General features: G+C 36.3%; 1 protein-coding gene across 1 annotated transcript in view; it reads left to right on the forward strand.

Moving 5' to 3' along the window:
* Window positions 1-10853, forward strand: part of LOC138852791 (probable glutamate receptor) — a 45289-nt gene extending 34436 nt beyond the window's left edge. The window contains exons 7-11 of the mRNA XM_070085679.1: window positions 4668-4852; window positions 6358-6588; window positions 8147-8325; window positions 8487-8640; window positions 10698-10853. Coding sequence (XP_069941780.1) covers window positions 4668-4852; window positions 6358-6588; window positions 8147-8325; window positions 8487-8640; window positions 10698-10853 — 905 coding nt within the window. The remainder of the gene's footprint in view (window positions 1-4667; window positions 4853-6357; window positions 6589-8146; window positions 8326-8486; window positions 8641-10697) is intronic.
* Window positions 10854-25000: the final 14147 nt, after the last annotated feature.

Genomic DNA, 25000 nt, shown 5'->3' on the forward strand with positions numbered 1-25000 from the left:
TACTAAGAACAGGTGAAAGAGGATTTCCCATTGCCATACCAAACTTCTGAGTGTAAAACTTATCATTAAATACAAATTTTGCATCAACAATGCAAAGTTTAATAAGTTTAATGAAATCACCTGTTTACTGTGATCTTATTATATATTTATATATATATATATATATATATATATATATATATATATATATATATATATATATATATATATATATATATATATATATATATATATATATATATATATATATATATATATATATATATATATATATATATATATATATATATATATATATATATATATATATTTATATATATATATATATATATATATATATATATATATATATATATATATATATATATGTATATGTATATGTATATATGTATATATATATTTTAAAGAATAGGGAGGTACCACCTCTCGAACTGTCCTGGTGACCCTCATCCTTAGAGAAAAGAATAAACTTGCTTCAGGGAAAACTCAAGGTTCTCCCTGATGCTGTTTGAGAATTTTCTCCTACCACCCCCTATATTTAATTAATATATATTTTATTTAAAGACAAAATACATTTTGCTTAAATAGCAACGCTCATATTGTAATATAAGACGAGTGAAAATTTGTGTATGCAATAATTTCGCCAAAATCCTTCTGAACCTAATGAAAAAAAATATATTTCATTGTGTTTACTTAGTATTAAATTATTGTAAACGTATCTAAAGTATATTTAGTTGAGTAAGGCTAAAATAAATTGCTCTTGTTATAATAAGGCCCTGATGAACTGTTTGCAAGGGTGTTAAAGGAATGTAAAGAGGAACTTAGCATACCTTTGGCTAATCTTTTTTAACATATCACTACAAACTGGCTTAGTGCCTGATAAGTGGAAATGGCAAAAAATATCGACACCATGCCTAATCCTTCTAGGGTAGGGTAGGTGCCTGAGCCCGAGCCTTTAGCTCATAAGACTATCATTCCCATTTGCCCCCTTGGGGCGGGGATGGCAGACCAGAGAGGTCTAGCTTGTGGCTAGGCCTGGAGACAGTTGGTCCCAAAGATGAGGAGGTACTTGTGCCTCCTCCCATGGGAAACTTAGGTCTCAGACACTCCCTAAAGAGGAAGCCAAGGCCGGGCCACCACTTGGACAAGGCTTGGGCCGGAAGAATACCGGATAATCTTTAACTAACTTAAATGGCAAATTTAATACCTAATTACAAGGCAAGTGACGGGTCTTTGGCTTCGAACTATAGACCAATAAGCCTTGCCTCCATAGTGGGAAAATTTATGGAATCAATAATTGCCGAAGCAATTCGTAGCCATCTTGACAGGCACAGATTGATTAATGATTCTCAACACGGTCTTACAAAGGGGCGTTCCTGTCTAACGAATTTACTAACTTTTTTCACTAAGGTGTTTTAGGAGGTAGATCATGGTAATGAATATGATATTGTGTATAAGGACTTCGGTAAGGCTTTCGATAGAGTTCCACACCAGAAGCTATTGAGAAAACTTAGGGCACACGGAAAAGGAGGAGAAATTTTTTCCTGGGTAGAGGCATGGCTGACAAATAGACAGCAGAGAGTTTGCATAAATGGGGGCACATCACAAGCGGTGTTGGGCCCGTTGTTGTTCACAATTGACATAAACGACATAGATGAGGGAATAAATAGCGACATAAGCAAATTTGCTGATGACTCCAAAATAGGCCGTCCAATTCATTCTAATGAGGACATTAGAGCACTCCAGGATGATTTGAATAGACTGACGCAATGGTTGGAAAAGTGGCAGATGCAGTTTAATGTTGACAAATGCAAAGTTCTAAATGTTGGACAGTTAAATAACCATGCCACATATAAACTAAATGATGTAGATCTTAATTCTACAGATTGCGAAAAGGATTTAGGAGTTCTGGTTAGCAGTGATCTAAAACCAAGACAACAGTGCATTAGTGCTCGCAATGAACCTAACAGAATTCTTGGCTTCATATCTAGAAGTATAAATAATAGAAATCCTCAGGTTGTTCTTCAACTCTATATATCCTTGGTTAGGCCTCATTTAGACTATGCTGCTCAGTTTTGGTCACCGTATTACAGAATGGATATAAATGCTCTGGAAAACGTACAAAGGAGGATGACAACGATGATCCCATGTATCAGAAATCTTCCCTATGAGGATAGACTGAGGGCCCTGAATCTGCAGTCTCTCGAAAGTCGTAGAATTAGGGGGGATATGATCGTGGTGTATAAATGGAAAACAGGGATAAATAAAGGGGATGTAAATAGCTTGCTGAAAATTTCCAGCCAAGACAGGACTCGCAGCAATGGTTTCAAGTTGGAAAAATTCAGATTCAGGAAGGATATAGGAAAGCACTGGTTTGGTAATAGAGTTGTGGATGAGTGGAACAAGCTCCCGAGTACAGTTATTGAGGCTAAAATGTTGTGTAGTTTTAAAAATAGGTTAGATAAATACATGAGTGGCTGTGGGTGGGTGTGAGTTGGACCTGAGTAGCTTGTGCTGCTGGATCTGGTACAGTGTTCCATCCTTGAGTGGGGATGGCCAGACTGGGTGGGTCATTGGGATAATCCGGGGGATGGGTCATTGGTCTAATCCGGAGGGGGTGGGGGACATAGACCTGCTCCGCATTGGTCAGTAGGCCTGTTGCAGTGTTCCTTCTTTCTTATGTTCTTATGTAAGTTTTCTAAGATTCTTTTGGTGGAAAATTATAAATTTTTATGTTAACATTAATAAAAAAAAATAATTCTCTAAGCGTATAAGAGAAAATTTTAGAATGGACTTAATATTAAATGAGTACTTGCTAATTGACCAGTTTTACACATTCGGCACGACATATATATCTGTATATATATATATATATATATATATATATATATATATATATATATATATATATATATATATATATATATATATATATATATATATATATATATATACATATATATATATATATATATATATATATATATATATATATATATATATATATATACATATACATATATATATATATATATATATATATATATATACATATATATATATATATATATATGTATATGTATAATATATATGTATAGTATATATATTTATATAATATATATAATATATATATGTATATGTATATAGATATATAATATATACATATATATATATATATATATATATATATATATGTATATATATATATATATATATATATATATATATATATATATATATATATATATATATATATATATATATATATATATATATAGATGGTGGTGTGGACGCCTCTAAGCTAATTTCATATTACCCCCTGTTTGTGTACTAGCTCTACAAGCAATATATTATATTACTGTACCCGCGACACGAGAGGTATTGATCAATAACAACACCGCAGTACCCAAGGAGTCAAACCCATGCTACTTTGGCCGGCCCCATGGTGATCTTGGCTAGTGCAGTGTTGTTATTGAAGAATACCACTCGTTTCTCGTGTACAATAATATAATATACTGTTTGTTGGGCTAGTGCACAAACAGGGAGTAAAATGAAATTAGCTCAGAGGCGTCCACACCACCGTATGTCCTTCTAAGGCGGGTGCAACATCTAGCTTGGCTGGATGCGCCATTCTTTAGAATATATATATATATATATATATGTATATATATATATATATATATATATATATATATATATATATATATATATATATATATATATATATATATATATATATATATATGCAAAACAACCACTCTGAAAAAATAGAGAAATTCCAAGCGCTTTCGTGACTACTCACATTATCAAGGAACTATGAAAGTAAAGCATCCAAGGAAGCTATATAAGGGGTCTGGCCAGCACCTCACTATCACTATCACTATCAGGCCAGCACCTCACTATATATATATATATATATATATATATATATATATATATATATATATATATATATATATATATATATATATATATATATATATATATATATATATATATATATATATATATATATATATATATATGTCGGGCCCAATAGGTAAACTCAAGAACTCATTTAAAATTAAGTCCTTTCCAAAATTTTCTCTTCTTTGCGTAAAGATATATTTTTCATTTATGTTCATGAAAAAAATAATAATTTTATACCAAAAGAGCCTTAGAAAACTTACTTTGCCATATTTTAAAAAGCGCAATTTAATTTAGCCTAATCCAATTATATATATTTTAGATAAGTTTACGATAATTTAATAATAAACAAACACACGAAAATATTTTTTTTGTTTAGGTTCAGAATGATTTTAGCGAAATTATTTCATAAAAAAAATTTCGCTTGCCTCATTCGGCAAGAAGAGCCTTGCTATTTAAGCGAAAATCATGAGCTTTACCTATTCGGCACGACATAAATGTATATATATATATATATATATATATATATATATATATATATATATATATATATATATATATATATATGTGTATATATATATATATATATATATATATATATATATATATATATATATATATATATATATATATATATATATGTGTGTGTGTGTGTGTGTGTGTGTGTGTGTGTGTGTATATACTGTTGTGCTCATTTTAAGAATTACTTCAAGACACTCATTTTTCAGGCGTATATTTCTTAGTTTTTGTTTGTTTTTCAGGACAGCTTTGGATAGTAGTAATAATATGTGCCTCTGTGGTCGGCATCATTATGTGGCTAATTCAGGAAGCCTGGGCTTGGGTGTCATCCAGGCGTGGCTTTAACCTTGTGTCTGCCTGCTTTGCCAGCCTGGAGATCTTGCTGTCGGCACCTCTCACTGATGTCCCCATTAATACCTCTGGACGGGTAGGGATATCTCTTTCATCAGCACCAGTAAGATTTTGAGTTACCTCCTTTCTAGGTTTTAGCAAGTATTAATTTCTAAAAACACTTCATTTCTTGACTCTCAAAAAACGAAGGAAAAATATTCAGATTTATGAATGTGTTACCACTGATATGTATTGGTTTCCATCACTGGTATAATCACAGTATAATATATACAATTATGTACTAACAACATTATGTACATATATAATATGTACATACAACCAAGAGGATTTACCAGACAAGTCACTCTAGTATAAATACAGGACCAGGGTTTGAACTCATTAATGTTTTTCTGTTAGGGAGCAACGAGCCACTTGGTAAAACACAAACACTCGTCACGTCAGATAGTCAACACAGTTAAGAAAATCATGTTACAGCCCATCCTCTGAACATTATTTTACCGATGGTAATATAGTCGAATAGGTGACTGTTTAATGAGTCTTGATCAGTGATTATACTGGTCGACACTCATTTTCTTTCCAATAATATTACACCTATTTTAGAGTGAGTTTGTAGTGTTGCTTTCGAGTATGTTATCGGTTTTGCTTCATTGGCTCTAGTTTTTGAGAAATTTGGTATGCCAATGAGAAACATAAAGAATGTGAAAAATATATTGGTCAGACAGGGTTAGCTTACAAATAGCATTTTAATTATTTTTTAGACCATACAAGCAAGGAAGAGGTTTACCATCTTCAGAATTACACAAATAGATATCTTGTGTTCATGATAACAAATCTTGTAATAAAGTTGGTAGAATTACCGACAATATGTAAAGTAAAAGGACACAAGTGCAACTAATGTGACATTTATTGTGGCAACGTTTCGCTCTCCAGGAGCTTTATCCAGCTTGATAAAGCTCCTGGAGAGCGAAACGTTGCCACAATAAATGTCACATTAGTTGCACTTGTGTCCTTTTACTTTACATAACAAATCTTCTTCAAGAACATTTTGATATTCTCGTAATCTTCTTTAAGTTTTGATGAGTGAGCAATTAGAAGAGATGTATATTGGTTACCACTGTGCAATTTGACAAATCTGAAGCTTCTAATGGAGCTGTTTATAAACAGCTACCAATCTCCTGGTCGATATTCAAGTCCCATTCAAAGAAGTCCAAAGATGTTATTGCAAACTGCATAAGAGGGCCAAGAAGGCCAAGGGTCAAGCAAGTCCATGGTTGAACACAATATTAATAAATCGAGCTTCATAAAAAATGTTATTGACTGCAATATGAATACAAGCCCAAGACTGAATAAAATGAATTTATTTACAATGAATAGTATTTGTGAGGATTGTAACCTGTGTTGACTCTTATATTGATATTTTAAGATATAAGTAGATGATATCAAATTATTCACGCATGGACTTATGAAGGGCGTAACTCTGTCTTTAATTTAAGTAAAATATCTGTATGTGGAGGCACTTCACCTCATATTTACAATAAGATTCAGTGATTAGAAATATCAATATGTCTGTTTGGGCTCCAGGTCCTGGTTGGGCTGTGGCTGTTGGCCTCCTTCATCATCAACTCTGCTTACCGCTCCTCACTTGTGGCAAACCTCTTCATCCAGAGCAAGCGTCCACCTGTCAACACATTCCACGACATACTGAGACAAAACGGCTGGTCATGGGGGTCACCTGAATTACAAGGAACATTCTTCCTTTTCTTCAACCAGAGCACTGATCCTGAAATTCAGAAAATACTGAAAAATATGCAGGTTAAAAAGCATGAGATTGATCTGCCTATGTTTACGTTTCTTATAAGAACATAAGAATGTAGGAACACTGCTGAAGGCCTACTGGCCCATGCGAGGCAGGTCCTTATCAAAACGATCACTACCTAAAGCTACCCAAGAAATAACTCCCGTATCCAATGACACCAATCAAACCCAGCCCCTCCCTATCTAATTTTTCATTTGTTTTTGATTCTGAAGACATTCTCAGTACGCATTCTGTTCATTCTCTATCTTTGCTTTCTCCAGAAACACCCTGAAGTATATTTCTCAATTACCTAAATTGTTTCTTTTTACGTAGAGAGTATTGATCACATTAATACAGCAATGAACACCACCATCAATAGTCTAATGTTGCTCATAATGAAGTATACTGCATCATATTCTACCTGGCTAACTTCCACATCTCTCACTATCTACTCCATCTCATTTTCTTCACCTTCTGTTCCTTTGGCATGACTGCCTTTCTCGGTGGAAATAAATGGTATAAAATACCGACACAATGGCAATATAAACACAAATGCAGTATAATGTGATCACATTATACTGCATTTGTGTTTATATTGCCACTGCCTTTCTCATTTTTGGATATCTTTAAACTCTCATTACCGTTTACTCACATATTTGTACTCACCTGTTTGTGGTTGCAGGGGTCGAATCATAGTTCCTGACCCCGTCTTTTCTTCCTGCCTCTGGCGAATACTTACTTTTCCTCCTAAATGTTCCCTTTCTTTCTGTGTAATATGTAACGAAGTCATGTCGTACTGCCGAATTGAAGGCCGATGCTAGTTAATATGGGTTTTCGGTTCGGAAGATGGACTAAAAGATGGACATCCTATTAATCACGAGTTAGACAGCTAAAGTTAAGAGGGGGTCAAGATCTTTATACCACCGTCACAAATAACTCGCACCTGTGAGAATAAAACTGGTGATGACCTTTCGTTCTGAATTGGACTGTTAATTAGTCACTAGATACAAGTTTCATTATCCTATGTGCGGGTTATTTGTGTATTGTTCCAGTCACGGTATTCGGCTCTTATAGTATTTGTACCTCCTAAATAGAAACACTGAAATATAGACATATTGAAACATTTAGCTTTTATATGTATGGTATCTAAATATACAAAATGTACGACAGATAAAAAATAGATGATGAGTAATAATACAGCAAATTGTACTAATAATGGCACTAAAAACTAGTGCTGTAGATTTTGTTCCTTTAAAACCTTTTACATTTGTCTGATTTATTAACAAACTTTGAGCCTCAGGACGCGATACGTATAGAAGACTAACGGAAATTAATAAGAATTTTAGAAAATATTTTAATTAGTAACGTGTGGGAGAATCACTGGCAGTAATAGATTTGTGGTGATTAATATCCTCCTGTCTTATGTGACATGTGTATTACTTGCTACAGTTAGTATTTTCTTATCATATTCATCTAGTTAAAATTAATTGGAACGAATTATAGACACATTGAATTCAAGGTTGTCACAATAACAGAAAAACTACATACCTGAAACTGCCTGCTTTTCTAAGACAGATTTACGATATAAAAGAGGGTGGACAGCGGTTGATGGCTGGTGCTTTCTCCTACCTTCTCCTCAAGACTCAGTTCAGTGTGGAATTGGCTCGCTTGTACACCGACCAACTAGGCAACACTCCCTTCTACGTCGGGACCACCGAATACCCTATCCTCGGGGGTAATGCATGGGGGTTTAGGTGAGTGGAAGATGTTTAAACATGCTGAAAAATATCTTACTCCCTGGTAAGTAATTGTGCATATAGTTAGGTAAAGTGTCTTTCTCATCAAATACGATTTTCCTTCTATACATTCAAAGCACAGTGTAATTTTTGTTTTCTTTATTATCCTCGCCATACAGACAAGGAGCGCCATTCATAAATCAGATCAGCAGGATGAAACAGAGACTTATTGAGGCGGGTGTCCTAAAAGTTTGGCTGGACCAGGTGATCACCGCTGACCGCAGACTCAGCAGGTCCCAGAGAGATGGAAATGATGCTCAGCTCTACACTGAGGTAAAGGCGGACCAATAACCTCTGTTATTATTACTTATATCATTTTCTATCAGGATTTATTCCTGAATCTCCAGACTTATAACTTTCGATTAAAATTAAAATGTTAACTTCATTAAGACTAATTTTATCATAATGCATAAGTTATATGCTTCTTGATTTTATTATTTTTCATATTATTAACACATCGGCCGATTCCCACCAAGGCAGGGTGGCCCGAAAAAAAAAAACTTTCACCATCATTCACTCCATCACTGTCTTGCCAGAGGGATGCTTTACACTACAGTTATAAAATTGCAACATTAACACCCCTCTTTCTTGATTATAAACGTTTTATAATGATTTGTAGCCTCATATGAACTAATAAACATCACTTTTGATTAGAATTGTGTTAAAAACGTGGAAATAATAATACAATAGTGTGCATATAAATAGGACAGTGATGACATAAGACATTTATATGGAAAATTAATGTTTATTTGAAAAATGCACTGCAATAATTTGACAGATAATTAACTGAATGAGAGATATGTCTACCCTTTGCTTTTATAAACATTAATAAATGTTTTGGCATACTATCGGCCAATGTTGAATGCATTATGGCAAGTTCTTCGTTGTGGTACCACGTCCTAATAACAGCAACAGTCAGCGTTTCCACAGATGAACAGTCCTGTTTCGTGATTCTGTGTCTGTTTATTACTCATAGATTCTCAGTTGGGTTGAGGTCAAGAGTGTTTCCAGGCAAATTCAGAACACTTAGCCCACTCTCTTCGAAGAATGTCAGCATTTTTCTGGAAGTGTGGCATGAAACAAGATCCTGCTGGAAAATGCCTTCTCCATCAGGAAAGTCTCTATCCACAATTGGAAGAAATTAAGTTATCAGGTTTGCCTTATATTTGTCACTATTCATCGTTCCCTAAAAAATAACAAGCTGTCCAGGGCCTTTCGCAGTAAAACTACCCATGAACATCTTAGGTGGGTGTTTTGGCGCTTGTTAAATGTGTCCACTCCGAAGTTCGACTTTGGTCCGTCTTATTACCACTGATCTGTACCCATGTACTTGAAAATGCGCCTCATCTGAAAATATATTTTTCTCCATTCACCTGTCATCCATCCATTACGGTCGAGTGCCCACCGCAGCCGTTTTCTTCTTCTTAACAGTAGCCAATAACTGTTTTTCTAACGGTTTCCTGGCAATGCTGCCAATTTCAAGGAAACTTTGTCGAACACTTGAAGAATAAATATTTAGGCCAGGTGAAGCCAATTCTTTCGGTAGAACACTGTTGGTTTTCTTGTGATTCTTCACAATATTTCTTATGATAACCTAGTCATTGTTGTCTTGCATTTTCCTTTACATCTTCCTCGACACAGCGCTCCACAAACACCAGTGTCATCAGTTCTCTTCAGAATCCGGCCAACAGTTACTTTGCTAGGCTTTATTTTTTAGCGATCTGTCTGATACTCAAATGAGCATGTTTTGTAAGAGGTACAATGGCTGCACACTTCCTAGATGTAACGTTATCCATCATGAATTTCAGCAGTAATTATTAAGTGAAGTGGAGAATTTGGCGAATCCACATGTACCCACAGAGAACGCTTTCAGGAAGATTATTATTATTATTATAATCAAGGGGGAAGCGCTAAACCCAGAGGATTATACAGCACCTGGGAGGGGGGATGTGGAAGGCATTCAGGCTTAATTCGGGGAACTGGAGCACAGATCCAATTCCCTAAATCAAGAGCCCCTCACCAACATCAAGGAACCTTCCTTGAGGGGCTTGCAGGAAGAGCCTTATAGAACAATAGTTGCTGTAGCACCGATGGGAGTCACACCATAGCTGGATGGTTGCCAGAAGTCAGTAGCAAACTCTTCTGAAGTGAAAAGAAACCAAACTACATTAATTACGCCAGACTACTGTAAAAATAATAATAATAATAACTGATGCTTAGTTATGTTGTTACCGTAAATGCTTTTACTAAATTGCATTCATCAAAAAAAAAAAAAAAAACTGAGCTAGCACATAATGCATACTGATCATGCTGACCTGTCTCTGGTTTAGGTGAGTGTTAGCCAGCAAGTCCTGGGTCTGGACCACCTTCAGGGAGCCTTTTACCTGCTGCTGCTGGGCTACTGCCTCGCTCTTCTCAACCTCCTGGCTGAGGTCTTCACTTATCCCAGTCATCACTTTCCTCATCATGAGGCTAATCTTGGATAAGCAATATGCACCCCACACGAAAATCATCACACGAAATTGACCCTGTGTATGTGTGATTGACCGTGTAGTGTCCAATTTGTACTCACGTATTTGTGGTTGCAGGCCTCTTCTTCGTCCAATACTGGATTCATTCTCTACTTGCTGTGTGAGTCCAAACATAGTTATTCCACAACACTCCTGAGTTGATTGCTTCACTACCTGACTACTCAAAGGCTCATGAACCATTTTCTGGCAACCCTATGACTCATCTTTTTTAGTTTTCAGCTGCTACCTCATGTACCTGAGACCTGCCTTTCAAACTCACTCGCCCAGTCAACCCTGCACATTTCTCACTGTAAACTGTACATTGTAATTTCGTGACCCCAAGTCCTTCTGTACTCCCGTATCATCAGGTTTAACTTTACTAGTCTTTCCTCATAGTTCCCTCAGTTCTGGAACTTGTCTTGTAGGAAATCTTCGCACGTTTCCCAGCTTCTTAACATACTTCATAAGATGTGGGTTCTATACGGGCGCTTCACCTGACATATGCCAGGTACAGGGTTGTTAGTGCCTCAGTGCTGAGGCTCTTTGAAGACACCCTAAAATATGTACGTCTTCTGCTTGCTGCAGCTGGTATTCAGTTGGTGTGTGCCACCAATGAAATGCTTAGAACTATACTCAACGCGCTGTCCTTCTGTTATAGGAAGGTTTGTGTATTCTGTTTCCAGTCGTCTTTGCCCTTCCTTGAATTTCATAACATTTCATTTGCTGCAGTTAAGTTCTAATAGCTACTTGCAAGAATAATTTTTCAGCTTGTCCAGATACATTTGAAGTATTTACTGGTCTCCTCTAGTTTGCATTTTTTTCATTAGCTTCTCGTCATCTGATTCCTCGGATATCTTTGACCCGAATTTCATCTGTCATGTTGTTTATATACGCCATCAACAGAATTTGCCCAAGTACTGATCTTTTTGGAGTCCCCATTTTGACACCTCCTCCCGAACAGTAGCTCGCGTTTCCTTCCTGTTAAGTATTCCTTAGTCCACTGCAGTGCTTTTTCTTGTTATTCCTGCCTGCTTCTCTAGCTTTCGGAGCATTGTCTTACGGGATACCGTATGGAACGTCACTTTAGAATCCAACATCTATCCCTCTCTCCTGCCTGACTTTACCTACCAAGTCATAAAATTGGCAGATCTGTGAAACGATATTTACTAACTCTAAATCCATGCTGGCTGTGACTTATAAATATGTTCCTTTCAAGATGATCCCTAATCCTTCTAATGACATTCTTCTCCATACCACTACATGCTCTATATTTGCCAGTGACACTGGCTTTTAATGCTGCGGGATAGAACCCGCTATCAGAGTCATAAAACTCCATACCGACGCACTTTTTACATCATTTTGTCCACTGTCTTCCCAACTAGTTTCCTATTCTATGGCTCTAAATATAAGTAATGACTTATGTCTGTGTAGCCTCCTCTTTTAAAGGTCAAATTTGTTCTATAATAATCTACAATTGTCTCCACATTCACTTTCACAAGGCAATCGAACCATAGTACTCCGTGGTCGCTAGCTTCAAGGAACCTCTTATATTCAATATCACCTTCGTTAGAGTCACTTAGTTTGAACACATAGCACAGTCTCACTGGTTTATAGACTCTCTAGGTTGGTAGGTAAGACACGTGGGCAACAGGTAGGCGACTTTATTTCGAAACGTTTCGCCTACACAGTAGGCTTCTTCAGTCGAGTACAAAAGTAAACAGGAGCAGTAGAGATGTGAAGACGATGTAATCAGTCCATCACCCTTGAAGTCGGAGATTTGAGGTTGTCAGTTCCTCAGCCTAGAGAAGAGTTCTGTTCCATCATCTGAAACACTCTGAAGGAACAAGCGACAGTGTGGAGACTTATATACTGTCGGAAGGAGAGGTGCAGGGTGGTAGTAGAGAGAATGTAATGTAAAAGGACACAAGTGCAACTAATGTGACATTTTATTGTGGCAACGTTTTGCTCTCCAGGAGCTTTGTCAAGTCATTACAAACAGTACATGGACGCAGAGGGTATATATAGGCTTAGAGTGAGACTTGACAAAGCTCCTGGAGAGCGAAACGTTGCCACAATAAAATGTAACATTAGTTGCACTTGTGCCCTTTTACTTTACATATTGTCGGTAATTCTACCCACATATACACAGAGAGAATGTAGTCAATGAGACGTCAGATCCATCAGTTCTCACTTGCAAAGGTTGTCCAAGGTGCTTTCTCTTCTGTACCAAGATGTCCTTGTGTTGCAGTGTCTGACAGAGTGAATATTAACATGGTATACAATACCGACAGGTTGGTAGGTAAGACACATGGGCAACAGTTAGTCCCTAACATTCTGTATCATTTAAGTTTTTCCGTTGTCACCTCCAACAATTTAGCTCTTCATGCATCCAACAACAGACCTATTTCTGTATGATGGAAGTCTCCAAACAGCAGTAACTTTGCATAGTATGTGTGGACTCATCAAGGCACCTTTACTTAACGTGTCATCCATCGCCGTGAAGTTGTCATTGTACTCCTGTCTTAGTAGTAGTTTGTGCATCACAACCATCATTTCCTTATGTTTCCCAGTTCTGAGTATCCCCATAAGGTAATCCTTAACTCTCACTCCATTTAACCCAATCATTTCCTTAGTATTCCGTTATCTGCATTAACTGTGTCATTCCTGCACCTCCTCTGTTTCAGCTATTATCCTTCATGGAAGATCGCATCAATTATTACCTGACTTAGCTTGTTCTATTTTATTACTACAATATCATGAGATGCCTCCCCTATCCACTCATTCCATTCATGTCTTTTACGTTTTGTCCCATCAATCCGCATTCTGACAGCATACTTTGTTTCCTTTCTCTTATTGTGCTCTGGCTTTAGGGTTGCTGTTGCCCAGGAGGTTGGTGGTGAAGGTAAATGCTGGTTGCGAGGTGGATCTTGCAGTAGGTGGGGTCTGAACATGTTGTTCCACTTGAAGACGAACTTCCATATGGAGGAGCAGAGCTTTTTGTTCCTCTGGAAGAAGGATTTCAACACGTGTCGTTTTGTTCTGTTTGTCCTGTGTGTGTGTGTGTGTGTGTGTGTGTGTGTGTGTGTGTGTGTGTGTGTGTGTGTGTGTGTGTGTGTGTGTGTGTGTGTGTGTGTGTGTGAGTATGCACCTATTTGTACCCTACTGTATGTGGTTGCTGGGACCGAGTCGCAGCTGCTGGCCCCGCCTCTTCGCTGGTCGCTACTAGGCTCACTTTCTCCCTCTTATTTATGGATCCTGCCTTCACTACATCACTCTCGAGAGTGTTCCACTTCCTGATAACTATAATGCTGTGGAAATACTTCCTAACATACCTGTGACTCATTTGAGTTTTCATCTTCCACCTGTAACACTTCGTTCCTGTGTGCTATTTATGAAACATACTGTCTCTAACCGCTTTGTCAATTTCTCTCAGTATTTTACACCCCATTATCGTGTCCATCCCCCCCTTCCTTGTCCCTCCTTTCCTCCGGTGCCGCCGAAATTATGCTTTCGTGATTTCGTGATTTCACATTGTCATGGTCCTGTAAAAATAATAGAACACCAGAAGGCTTAATAGCTGAGATATCACCTCACATGTCACATTGCACCTATCTCTGAAGAACGAGGGTAGGTGTGTTAAGACCCTGTCACTCCTAACCTAGATCACCTTAGATTTGTTTAATAATGAATGTATCTAACTCCATATCGTATATTAAGCAGTAAAATTTTTTTTGAAGCTTTATTCAATTGCATTTCTTTCAATCAGAGACATGCATAATGCAACTTTTATCGGCCTTTTGAAAATCAACTGGATGGTTAAAATGTCTCCCATGAATAAACAGAGCATTAGACTCTTGTCCAATTTTAATCTTATATTTATGTTGCTTTAATCTTAGTACAATGCTTTTTTTTCATTTTGACCATAATAAAGTCTATGACTTTTTTTTTCGCAAAGAATCTTGTAGACACAGACATCAGAATTTTGGGAGAATTTTTAATCAGGTTTTTTTCTGTATAAAGAATTTTTAAGTTATGTCAGTGTTTTCAAGGTAATGGAGAACCAACATATTCTTGGAGGAATATGATTGTTTGTCTTTTTGTGATTTGTAAAATGTTTTTCTAGCAATTTAAAAAGATTTATCAAATAAGCATTTTCAAAATATTTTAGATCATTAGCTTTTTCAATAATCTTCAAGATTTTTTCATCTATGAATTCTGGGCTGAAAATACGCAAATCTCTCAAAAATATGGACGAGAATACAAAGAGTTTAGCTTTCTCATAGTATGAAGAATACTAAAAATAGTTTCTTGTTGGTTTTCTTTATATTTTGAATATAAAATAATGGTTCCCCTTAATAATTAAGACATCCAAAAAAAGGCAATGGGTTATCTTGTTCAAACCCAACAGTTAAATGGAATGAGCTAGGGTAGTTAATTCAACAAGGAAATGGCTTATATCTATATTTTTAGGCATTGGACACAAAACATCATCAACATATCTATAACACTTAGCTTCATTAGGAAGGATTTTGTTATGCAGTCTTATTTCAAAATATTTCTTGTACTAATTGCTAAGGACATTCGAGAGAGGATTTCCCATTGCCATACCAAAGTTATAAGTGTAAAACTTGTCATTAAACACAAACTTTGCATCAACAACACAAAGTTTAATAAGCTCAATAACTGTAAGTGCTGGCAATGGTAAATCGTATGTACCCAGTTCTTCAGATAGGAAACTTAATAAATCATAAACTGGAACTTTTGTAAACAAAAAAGTGGCATCACTAACCATACTCTTAATATTTAAATCACTTATGGTGGTAATATATCAACTAAACCAATATTATTTTTATCATTAAAATTTAAAAAATTGTCAACAATTGGGATCAACAAATCTACTAGCCATTTAGAAAATTTATAGGAAAATTAATCTATGGAGCTAAGTATGGGTCTGCTTGATTACCTGGTTTGTATTTTACCAAAGGCTTCTGCAATTTTCTTGTTACTGACTTTTCCAGAGGTTGCAAATCTTAGACAGATACCTAGAGCAGAGGTTGTATATTTACCTTATGTTTCATCTGAAAAGTTATTACAAAATCGTTATTAACATGTTTAATCCAGTCACTGTTTTAAATCAGATTAATTTGTGCTTCGTTATTTTATTTTTTAGTTCAGTACAAACTCTTCTGAGTTTATTTTAACAATGAAGTAACAAACTTTATTTACATTCTAATGGAAAAGCCAGATTAAAGAATATTCTCTACACCTCAATATTTTGAATGATTCCTTTGTTGGTATTATAGTAACTTCAATATGTTTCTGAACAATATTTCTTATGATTTTCAAAGAGGCGATCTTTTTTGTCATGAAGTCTATTTGGCAAAAGAGATTTGGGCAAAATTTGTTAATTCATTTTTTTTTGATATTTTAACCGAAATTTAAGAATATGTTTCTGGATCAATGAAGAATATAACTGGGAAACAAAGAAACACAATTAGGGAATATTGGGAAGAGTCGTGTGGTATCAATTGTATTTAAAAATCATGATACAGTAAAAAATGAAATTTGTAAAAATTGTAATGAAATTTACTATGTTCAAACTGGAAAAGTCTTGAACTATGATTAAAACAACATAAATATAGCATTAGAAGTGAACAATAGACTAATGTTCAATTTGTTCATTTGAGAGATTTTAACCATCTAATTGATTTTTTAAAAAGGCCGAGAAAGATGTATTAAGCAGGTGTATAGTTGAGTGAAACATGATTCATTCATGTTTCATAAAAAATAGTATTAATTTAAATATGAATGTTACTTAACGTTATACATTAAATTTATTTTTCATATTAATATAAATATATGTATATGCAAAATGAAAATAAAGTATAACCATGAACTAATATTCCTTTGTAAATCAATATTATTTTTATGAAACATGATTGAATCATGTTTCATTCATTTTCCAAACAGAGAAACTCACCTTTTTTGTTTTGCCAAAAATTTAATACGGAATATTTCACCATGATGTATTATGCAGAGAATCATTTTGATATCATTGAGATTATTTATGTTAAAATCATTAATATAAAATCACCATTTCGGTAAATAATATCTGCATGTACTTCGCCCACAACACTGTAGGACTTAATAAAATTATTAAGAAGCTACAATTGTTTCAACATTTTCCTGGTCAACGGACGGTGCTCTTGACATCTTTGTAGCCATGTTTTTGGTTCATCTCTCTTTGCAGTAACAAATGGAGAATTTTGCACATCGTTGATGTCAGTTTCTTATATTGGCTCTTTGCCAGGGTAACGTTGAGCATGAGGTCGACCCTGTAGCCATCAAAGTAAAGAAAATATTACTGAAGTAACAAGATGTGAATAGAGTTCTGAGAACCGATCCCCATCCTTATCATGTCAAGTTCCGAATGAAGGTGGAAATAGATGTAGATACTAACAAGCTGGAATAAAATTAAACTAATGCAGAATTAAACTTTTGAACTGGAACCTTTCTTAAGTTCACGTGTCGAACAGTAGCAAGTTAGCCACTTTCCTAAACTATATGTAGTGCTCTCTTTTCTTTCAGACATAACATGATAAAACATATCTGGCTCTTCGTCTTTAAAATTGCTGTCAATTAATTTATGATTCAATAAATTTTCCAGAGAGAGCAGCTAAGAGTATGCAGTGGTTGTAGCTTATATTTTGTGGCTGATATTTTTGCTCAAGTTGGGAATGACATGAGAAAACTGCCACTAAACAGTTTTATTTAAATAAAAGCCAACCATTAAAATTAATATTAAAATTAATTGTTCTTTATTTAACTTTAGTGGTTTAGTGTTATTTTTCTCAAACCTCAAATCTGAGTAAAAAATATGCCCTAAGCGCTGTGATAACATTTATTCTTCAATAAATTCCCTTCTATTTAATCAATGTATCGTCTTAGCTGGGGTATCTATAGAAAAATTGTTGTAGCATAGAAAGTTAATCTGAAAAATTCTATTATTACGAACTGATGGGAGCAACAGTGGTTATAAAAGTTACTGGTAGTAACCAGGGGCGATTCTACGGATGCTAGAACCTATGGCAAGAACTGAAGTTCATTAAACTTTTAATTAACAAATTATGGTACTACATGAAAATTACAACTGTACCTCCCTTGCTTTCACTGACGCAAATTGGTGTATGATGCTGACATTCAGTTTTTTTTTTTTTTTTAGTTTCCGTCTGCACTCAGCAGAGCAAGATCACAGAGTCTGCCTTGACCCTTGAAAGCTCTCAAATACGAAAGTATTAGTTTTAACTTACTGAATGATCTCTCACAGCTGGCGATGGTAACTGCGATGGTTAACATTATCTGAATAGCATTGCGATGATTGGGGAAGATGTTCTCATCCCCATACTGAACAATAAATACAAGCTCTTCAGGTTTTGGTATTTTTATGTTGGCCCGACTTGATAGCAACATTCTGCAATCCAAAATTTCTTCATATAACTGCTGTCCAACAATATCAGTTGTGTACAATTGGCCCAAATTTTCGCACTTCTATTTTAGGATGTTAGTGTCGGAGCCGTAACACTTTTCCTTGGCATCAGTGTTTTGCAAACGAGCTAATCTTTCATCCATTTTCTGTAAAGACGGTCGAGTGTTCCCTTCATGAATTTTTCCATTTCGTCCTTGGCTTTTAACCAAGTGCCTCACCAGTTCTCATTAGCCATTCGTTTCTTTCGTTTCTGAAGTCTTTCAAATTCAATATTCCATTCTTGACAGAGACGGAGTTCTTCTTCGAGTGACTCTCTGATCAACACTTCTCTTTCATCATTAAAATGGCTTCGGAGGGAATTCAAATCCAGGGCAACATCATTGAAGTTCATTGTAGGATCCTGCAGTCTCTCTTGCATACGGTCAATACGAATGAGTACTTTGTTCCAAAATCCTGGCAGACTTACAAAATCGTAAACTCAACATGCGTCACTTCTTGTATCACTAGTCTCGTTTTCAGTGTCTATCATGCCCTGGAGAACTTGAAGTGTTCACGTAAGGTACTTGTGATGGGCTTCACTTCTTCCGTTCTTGCACTCCACCTAGTTTCGGACTCCTACTTATCAACCACAGGCACGGCGTTTTTTAGTTTTTCTCAGCGGTGTGTTGAACGAGAGAAGAACATGTAGAGAGCTTCGATGGTTCCATAAAAATTACTGTCATTGTATCCTTCTTGGCTACATGTACACCCACCAAGTTGAGTGAATAATTTTTGCGAGACACAAGCACTGCCAGATTTTTTTTCTCAATTATTCTTTGATGAACACCACATCTGTGTCCATCCATCACAGCAGCGTTGTCATAGCACTACGACCGACAATCTTGTAGCTCCATTTCTTCCTTCTCTAGCTATTTCAAGATGTCTTCAAACAAACTCTCAGCATCTTTCTGGCTTATCTGGATAAAACCAAGGAAGAACTCTCTAACACGGACTGTTTTCCTCTGAAAATAAACGCCCACGTACCTCACTACTTCGACTCGACTTCCTGATCGGTGTACTTAATCAGGAGTCGAGTCGAACATGAGACCAAAGTACTTGGTTTTATGAATGCTTCTTTGTAAACTCTGGCGAACATTGGATGTCATCATTTGGATGAATTCGTTCTGGACACTTAGTGAAAGATGAGATGTGGATTCAGGAATAATTTCCAGACGAGTGAGGTGTTCTTTCATGCATTGGAGTCCTCGTCCAACAGAAGTGACTCCATGAGTCAACATTGAAATGGTATAAAATACCGACAGATTGTTAACAATCTGTCGGTATTTTATACCATTTCAATGTTCATTCTGTCAGACACTGCAACACAAGGGTATCTTGGTACAGACCACTTCGACAACCTCTACTAGTGAGAACGGCTGGGTTTGAGAAGGACCTGCCCTCCCAAAGCAACCTACGTCTCACCTCCTGGTACTATATAAAGGCCCCATTCTGTCACTTCAACTTCATATTGTTTCAGACAACGGAACAATGCTCTTCTCCAGACTGAGGGACTGACCACCTCAAAACTTTAAGGGTGATGGACTGATTACATCGTCTTCAAGTATCTTCTGCTTCTATCAACCTTTCTGTACTCGACTGAAGAAGCCTACTGTGTAGGCGAAACGTTTCGAAATAAAGATACCTAACTGTTGCATATGTGTCTTACCTAACGACTCCATGAGTCCTCGCAAAGCCTGGAATTTTATGTAGTGGAGGATTCTCGTCAATATATTACGCTACTACTGCTTTTCCTTCTCAATCTGATACTGAAGTTCCGCCTCAGTAACTCCTAAGTTTTCAGATAAATTACTTTCCATTTTATACATCTGAAGAAAATTATTTTTGTTTCACTATACGAAGATGTTTTTTCTGACTTTAATAGAAACTGCTTAGTGGCGCCCCCCTTCAAGTGGCGCCCAGGGCACGTGCCATACCTTAGGTACATTATTGGTAATAGCAATAGTGTGTTTGACAATAGTTGTTTAATAGCAGAGGAGGAAACAATGATGGTGGCAGTAGTAGTATAGTGTTGGTAACACTAATAGTAGTGATGGTAGCTTTGGTGAATAGTAAGGTAATAGTAAGGTGGCAAAAGGTGTTGTAACAATAGGGGTGGTGACGGTAGTAATGGTGAAGTGTTGGTATTAGTAAAGTGACAGAAGGGGTGGTGGCAGTAGGGGTGGTGGTAATAATGTAGTAACAAAAAGTGTGGTAACAGTGGGGAAGTGGTAACAATGATTGTGGACTCCTGCAGTTGTCTCTGTTTATCTATTTGTGGATAATCAGAATAATTTAATAATTATATTATACTGAACAATTAATTACACTTTCCTTCTACTCTTGACGCCCTAAAAAGACGGACGTGGTTTCCACCGTTGCTCTAACAATCCTTCACTAAACTGTAGCCAATCACTGCACTCTAGACGCTTTGAACCTATGACGTTGGCCAATCACATGAGAGTACAGCATTCTCCGCTTCCATATAAATGGAGTAGCAACGGTCCCCAGACGTCACTCTGCACTTCTCGTCCAGCTCATCTGCAGTACTAAAGCTGTTCAAGGTAGGTTACACAAATAGAATATATATTTCTTGCATTGTAAACACTGTACAGAACACTCATATCCAGCTCCTTAAACGTCAGAAAAATATACTAACGTAGTGAGGAACATATATTTTATTTAAATTAGATTGACGCTTTTGATAACAAGATAAGAGTGTTTATAGTTAGCTTATGGTGGGTGTTTATAGTGTAGACATTGTCCCTTGTATTATACGTATGAAAATTGTGTTGATAATCTTGTATATACCTTCTCATATTCTCTTGATTTTTTTTTGTGCGTGTTGTTGTTCATGCAATGCTCTTATTGTATTGCATTTGTAGCTTTTTGTATATACCGCTCATTTTTATATGCTCTTCTTGTGTTGCTCTTCTTGTGTTGCTCTTCTTGTGTTGTTCTTCTTGTGCTACTCTTCTTGTGTTGCTCTTCTTGTGTTGTTCTTCTTGTGCTACTCTTCTTGTGTTGCTCTTCTTGTGTTGCTCTTCTTGTGTTGCTCTTCTTGTGTTGCTCTTCTTGTGTTGTTCTTCTTGTGCTACTCTTCTTGTGTTACTCTTCTTGTGTTGCTCTTCTTGTGTTGCTCTTCTTGTGTTGCTCTTCTTGTGTTGTTCTTCTTGTGCTACTCTTCTTGTGTTGCTCTTCTTGTGTTGCTCTTCTTGTGTTGCTCTTCTTGTGTTGCTCTTCTTGTGTTGATCTTCTTGTGCTACTCTTCTTGTGTTGCTCTTCTTGTGTTTGTCTTCTTGTGTTGCTCTTCTTGTGTTGCTCTTCTTGTGTTGCTCTTCTTGTGTTGCTCTTCTTGTGCTACTCTTCTTGTGTTGCTCTTCTTGTGTTGCTCTTCTTGTGTTACTCTTCTTGTGTTGCTCTTCTTGTGTTGCTCTTCTTGTGTTGCTCTTCTTGTGTTGCTCTTCTTGTGCTACTCTTCTTGTGTTGTTCTTCTTGTGTTGTTCTTCTTATGCTACTCTTCTTGTGTTGCTCTTTTTGTGTTGTTCTTGTGCTACTCTTCTTGTGTTGCTCTTCTTGTGTTGCTCTTCTTGTGTTTGTCTTCTTGTGTTGCTCTTCTTGTGTTGCTCTTCTTGTGTTTGTCTTCTTGTGTTGCTCTTCTTGTGTTGCTCTTCTTGTGTTTGTCTTCTTGTGTTGCTCTTCTTGTGTTGCTCTTCTTGTGTTTGTCTTCTTATACTGCTGTTTTTATGACACATTTTAATTATGCTATTCTTATTACTTTTCTGGTCAGCACTTACTGAACTCCCACCTCCTGCACTTTCCAGCTGCAATTTTTATGTTGTCTCTTTGTGTTGTTCTTTTAGTATAGGAATTCTTGTGATTCTTTTCCCATGCGGTTTTTTTTTTTGTTGTTGCTTCTTTTGGTTAGCACTTATTATGTTTCTTCTAGAACTGATGTTCTTGTCTTTACATGAGTGGAAGAAAAATAAAGTTGCGCTTCTCCAATGTCTCCTTTTATGTTTCTCTCATTTTGGTGATTTATGTATATATATATATATATATATATATATATATATATATATATATATATATATATATATATATATATATATATATATATATATATATATATATATATACATTGTTTTACACAATGGGTGGGAATGTTTTTGTCTTTTTCTTTCTGTCGTATAAACACGCAAGGGAACTGGTACGTCTTGCTACTTCTACTTACACTTAGGCATACTGCATACACATGTGCACGTATATGTATACACACTGGTCTGAATTTTCTACTATTTTTTTTCTAAATAGTTGTTGTTCTTTTCATTTCCTTTCATCTCCATGGGTTAGTGGAATATAATCTTTTCTCGGTAAGCCATGCGTGTCGTCGGCAGCGCATAAAAGGCCGGGAACAATGAGCTAGTTACCCCTTCTCCTAAATAAATTACTTAAATTAAGAAAAAGAACTTTATTGAGCTGGGATGTTTGAATGTGTGAGGATGTAGTGCAGATGATAAGAAAGTGATGATTGCTGATGTTATGAATGAAAAGAAGTTGGATGTCCTGGCTCTATGTGAAAAACTATAATCCTACGGGTTTAGCACTTCCCCCTTGATTATAATAATAATAATCTATGTGAAAAAAAGCTCAAGACCTTACTGGAGTTTATGTGGGGAGGAGTAAATGATATTAAGTCATCAGTATCTGAGAGAATTAGAGATAAGGAAGGGTCAGCTATGAAAGGAGAAGATGGAATATAAATGTATAAATTCAAGGATTATGTGGTTTAAAATAAGGATCGCATGCAAAAAGTGGATTATCATAAGTGAAGTGAGTATGCACCGGGAGGAGAGAGGAGTGTAGAGAAGAGAGACAGAGATTTTGGAAGGTATAATGAGAAGTGTTTAGGAAATTAGGAAATTTTGAACCAAGAGAGTAATTGTGGTAGGGGACCAAAATGCTAAAGTAGGAGAAACGGATATAGAGGGTGTGGTAGGTAAATGTGGGGTGCCAGGTGTAAATGATAATGGGGGGGGAGCTTTTCATTAACTTTGTATAGAAAGGGGCTTGGTAATAGGTAATACGTATTTTATGTAAAAAAAAGGATAACTATGCATGCTATGATATAGGGCGTAATGACGGTAGTTTCATGGAATATGTATTGGTAGACAAAAGGTCGATGGGTAGACTTCAGAGAGTGCATATTTATAGAGGTGCCATAGATGTTTCACATTATTTTTTCGATAGAGCTACAGTAAGAGTGAAAGGTAGATGGGATACAAGGAAAATAGAATCAGTAAGAGAGAGGTGAAGGTTTATAAACTTAAGGAGGCAATTAGGGTAAGATATAAATAACTTGGAAGAAAGATGGGCTACTGAGAGTATAGGCAATGACGTTGAAGATGTATTGGGTAAATTAAGAATGTAGTGCTTGAGTGTTCAGCATAAGTTTATGGTTACAGGAAAGTGGGTGTGGGAGGGAAGAAGAGTGATTGATGGAATAATTAGGTAAAGAGAGTGATAAGAAAGAAAAAGTTAGCATAAGAAACATTTTACAAAGTAGAAGTGATATGAGAAGGGAGTATTTTATGGACAGAAAAAGAAAGATTAAGAGAGTGTTGAAGGAATGGAAAAAGAGAGCAAATGAAAGTGGTTTAGATGCTATCAACAAATTTTGTTGAGAATAAGGAAAAGTTTTTGTACTGAAACCAGTAAGTTCAGAAAGCCAAGGAAAGGAATGGATTTGATAGTCGGAGGTATCGGGAAAATGGAAGGAATATTTTTAGTAACTGCTAAATGTTGGTGTTAGGGAAGTTGTGATTTTGTGCATTGGACAGGGAGGTATAATATCTTGTAGGAGCGAAGAAGAGCCAGTTGTGAGAGTGGGAGAGGTGCTTGAGGTAGTCTGTAGAACGAAAAAGGGTAAAACAGCTGGGATTGTTGGGATAAAGATAAATGTTAAAAGTATGTGGGGATATAGTTTTCGAATGGTTTTCGCTTTTACTTAATTAATGTATGTAAGAGGGTAAGGTACCTATGGACCGGCAGAGAGCATGCATAGTTCCTTTGTATACAGGCAGAGAGGACTAAAGAAAGGGTATAAAAATTATAGGGGAATAGGTCTATATATATCTTTGGTTAGGCCCCATTTAGATTATGCTGCGCAGTTTTGGTCACTGTAATACACAATGGATATAAATGCACTGGAAAACGTACAAAGGAGGATGACAAAGTTGATCCCATGTATCAGAAATCTTCCCTATTACCTGGAGTTTACCTGGAGAGAGTTTCGGGGGTCAACGCCCCCGCGGCCCGGTCTGTGACCAGGCCTCCTATGAGGAGAGACTGAGGGCCCTGAATCTGCACTCTCTAGAAAGGCGTAGATTTAGGGGGAATATGACTGAAGGAGGGGTGTTAATGTTGCAGTTTAAAAACTGTAGTGTAAAGCACCCTTCTGGCAAGACAGTGATGGAGTGAATGATGGTGAAAGTTTTTCTTTTTTGGGCCACCCTGCCTTGGTGGGAATCGGCCGGTGTGATAATAATAATAAATGATTGAGGGATATAAATGGAAAACAGGTATTAATAAAGGGGACGTA

The sequence above is a fragment of the Cherax quadricarinatus genome, chromosome 16 (assembly GCF_038502225.1).
Source record: "Cherax quadricarinatus isolate ZL_2023a chromosome 16, ASM3850222v1, whole genome shotgun sequence".
Classification (NCBI taxonomy): domain Eukaryota; kingdom Metazoa; phylum Arthropoda; class Malacostraca; order Decapoda; family Parastacidae; genus Cherax; species Cherax quadricarinatus.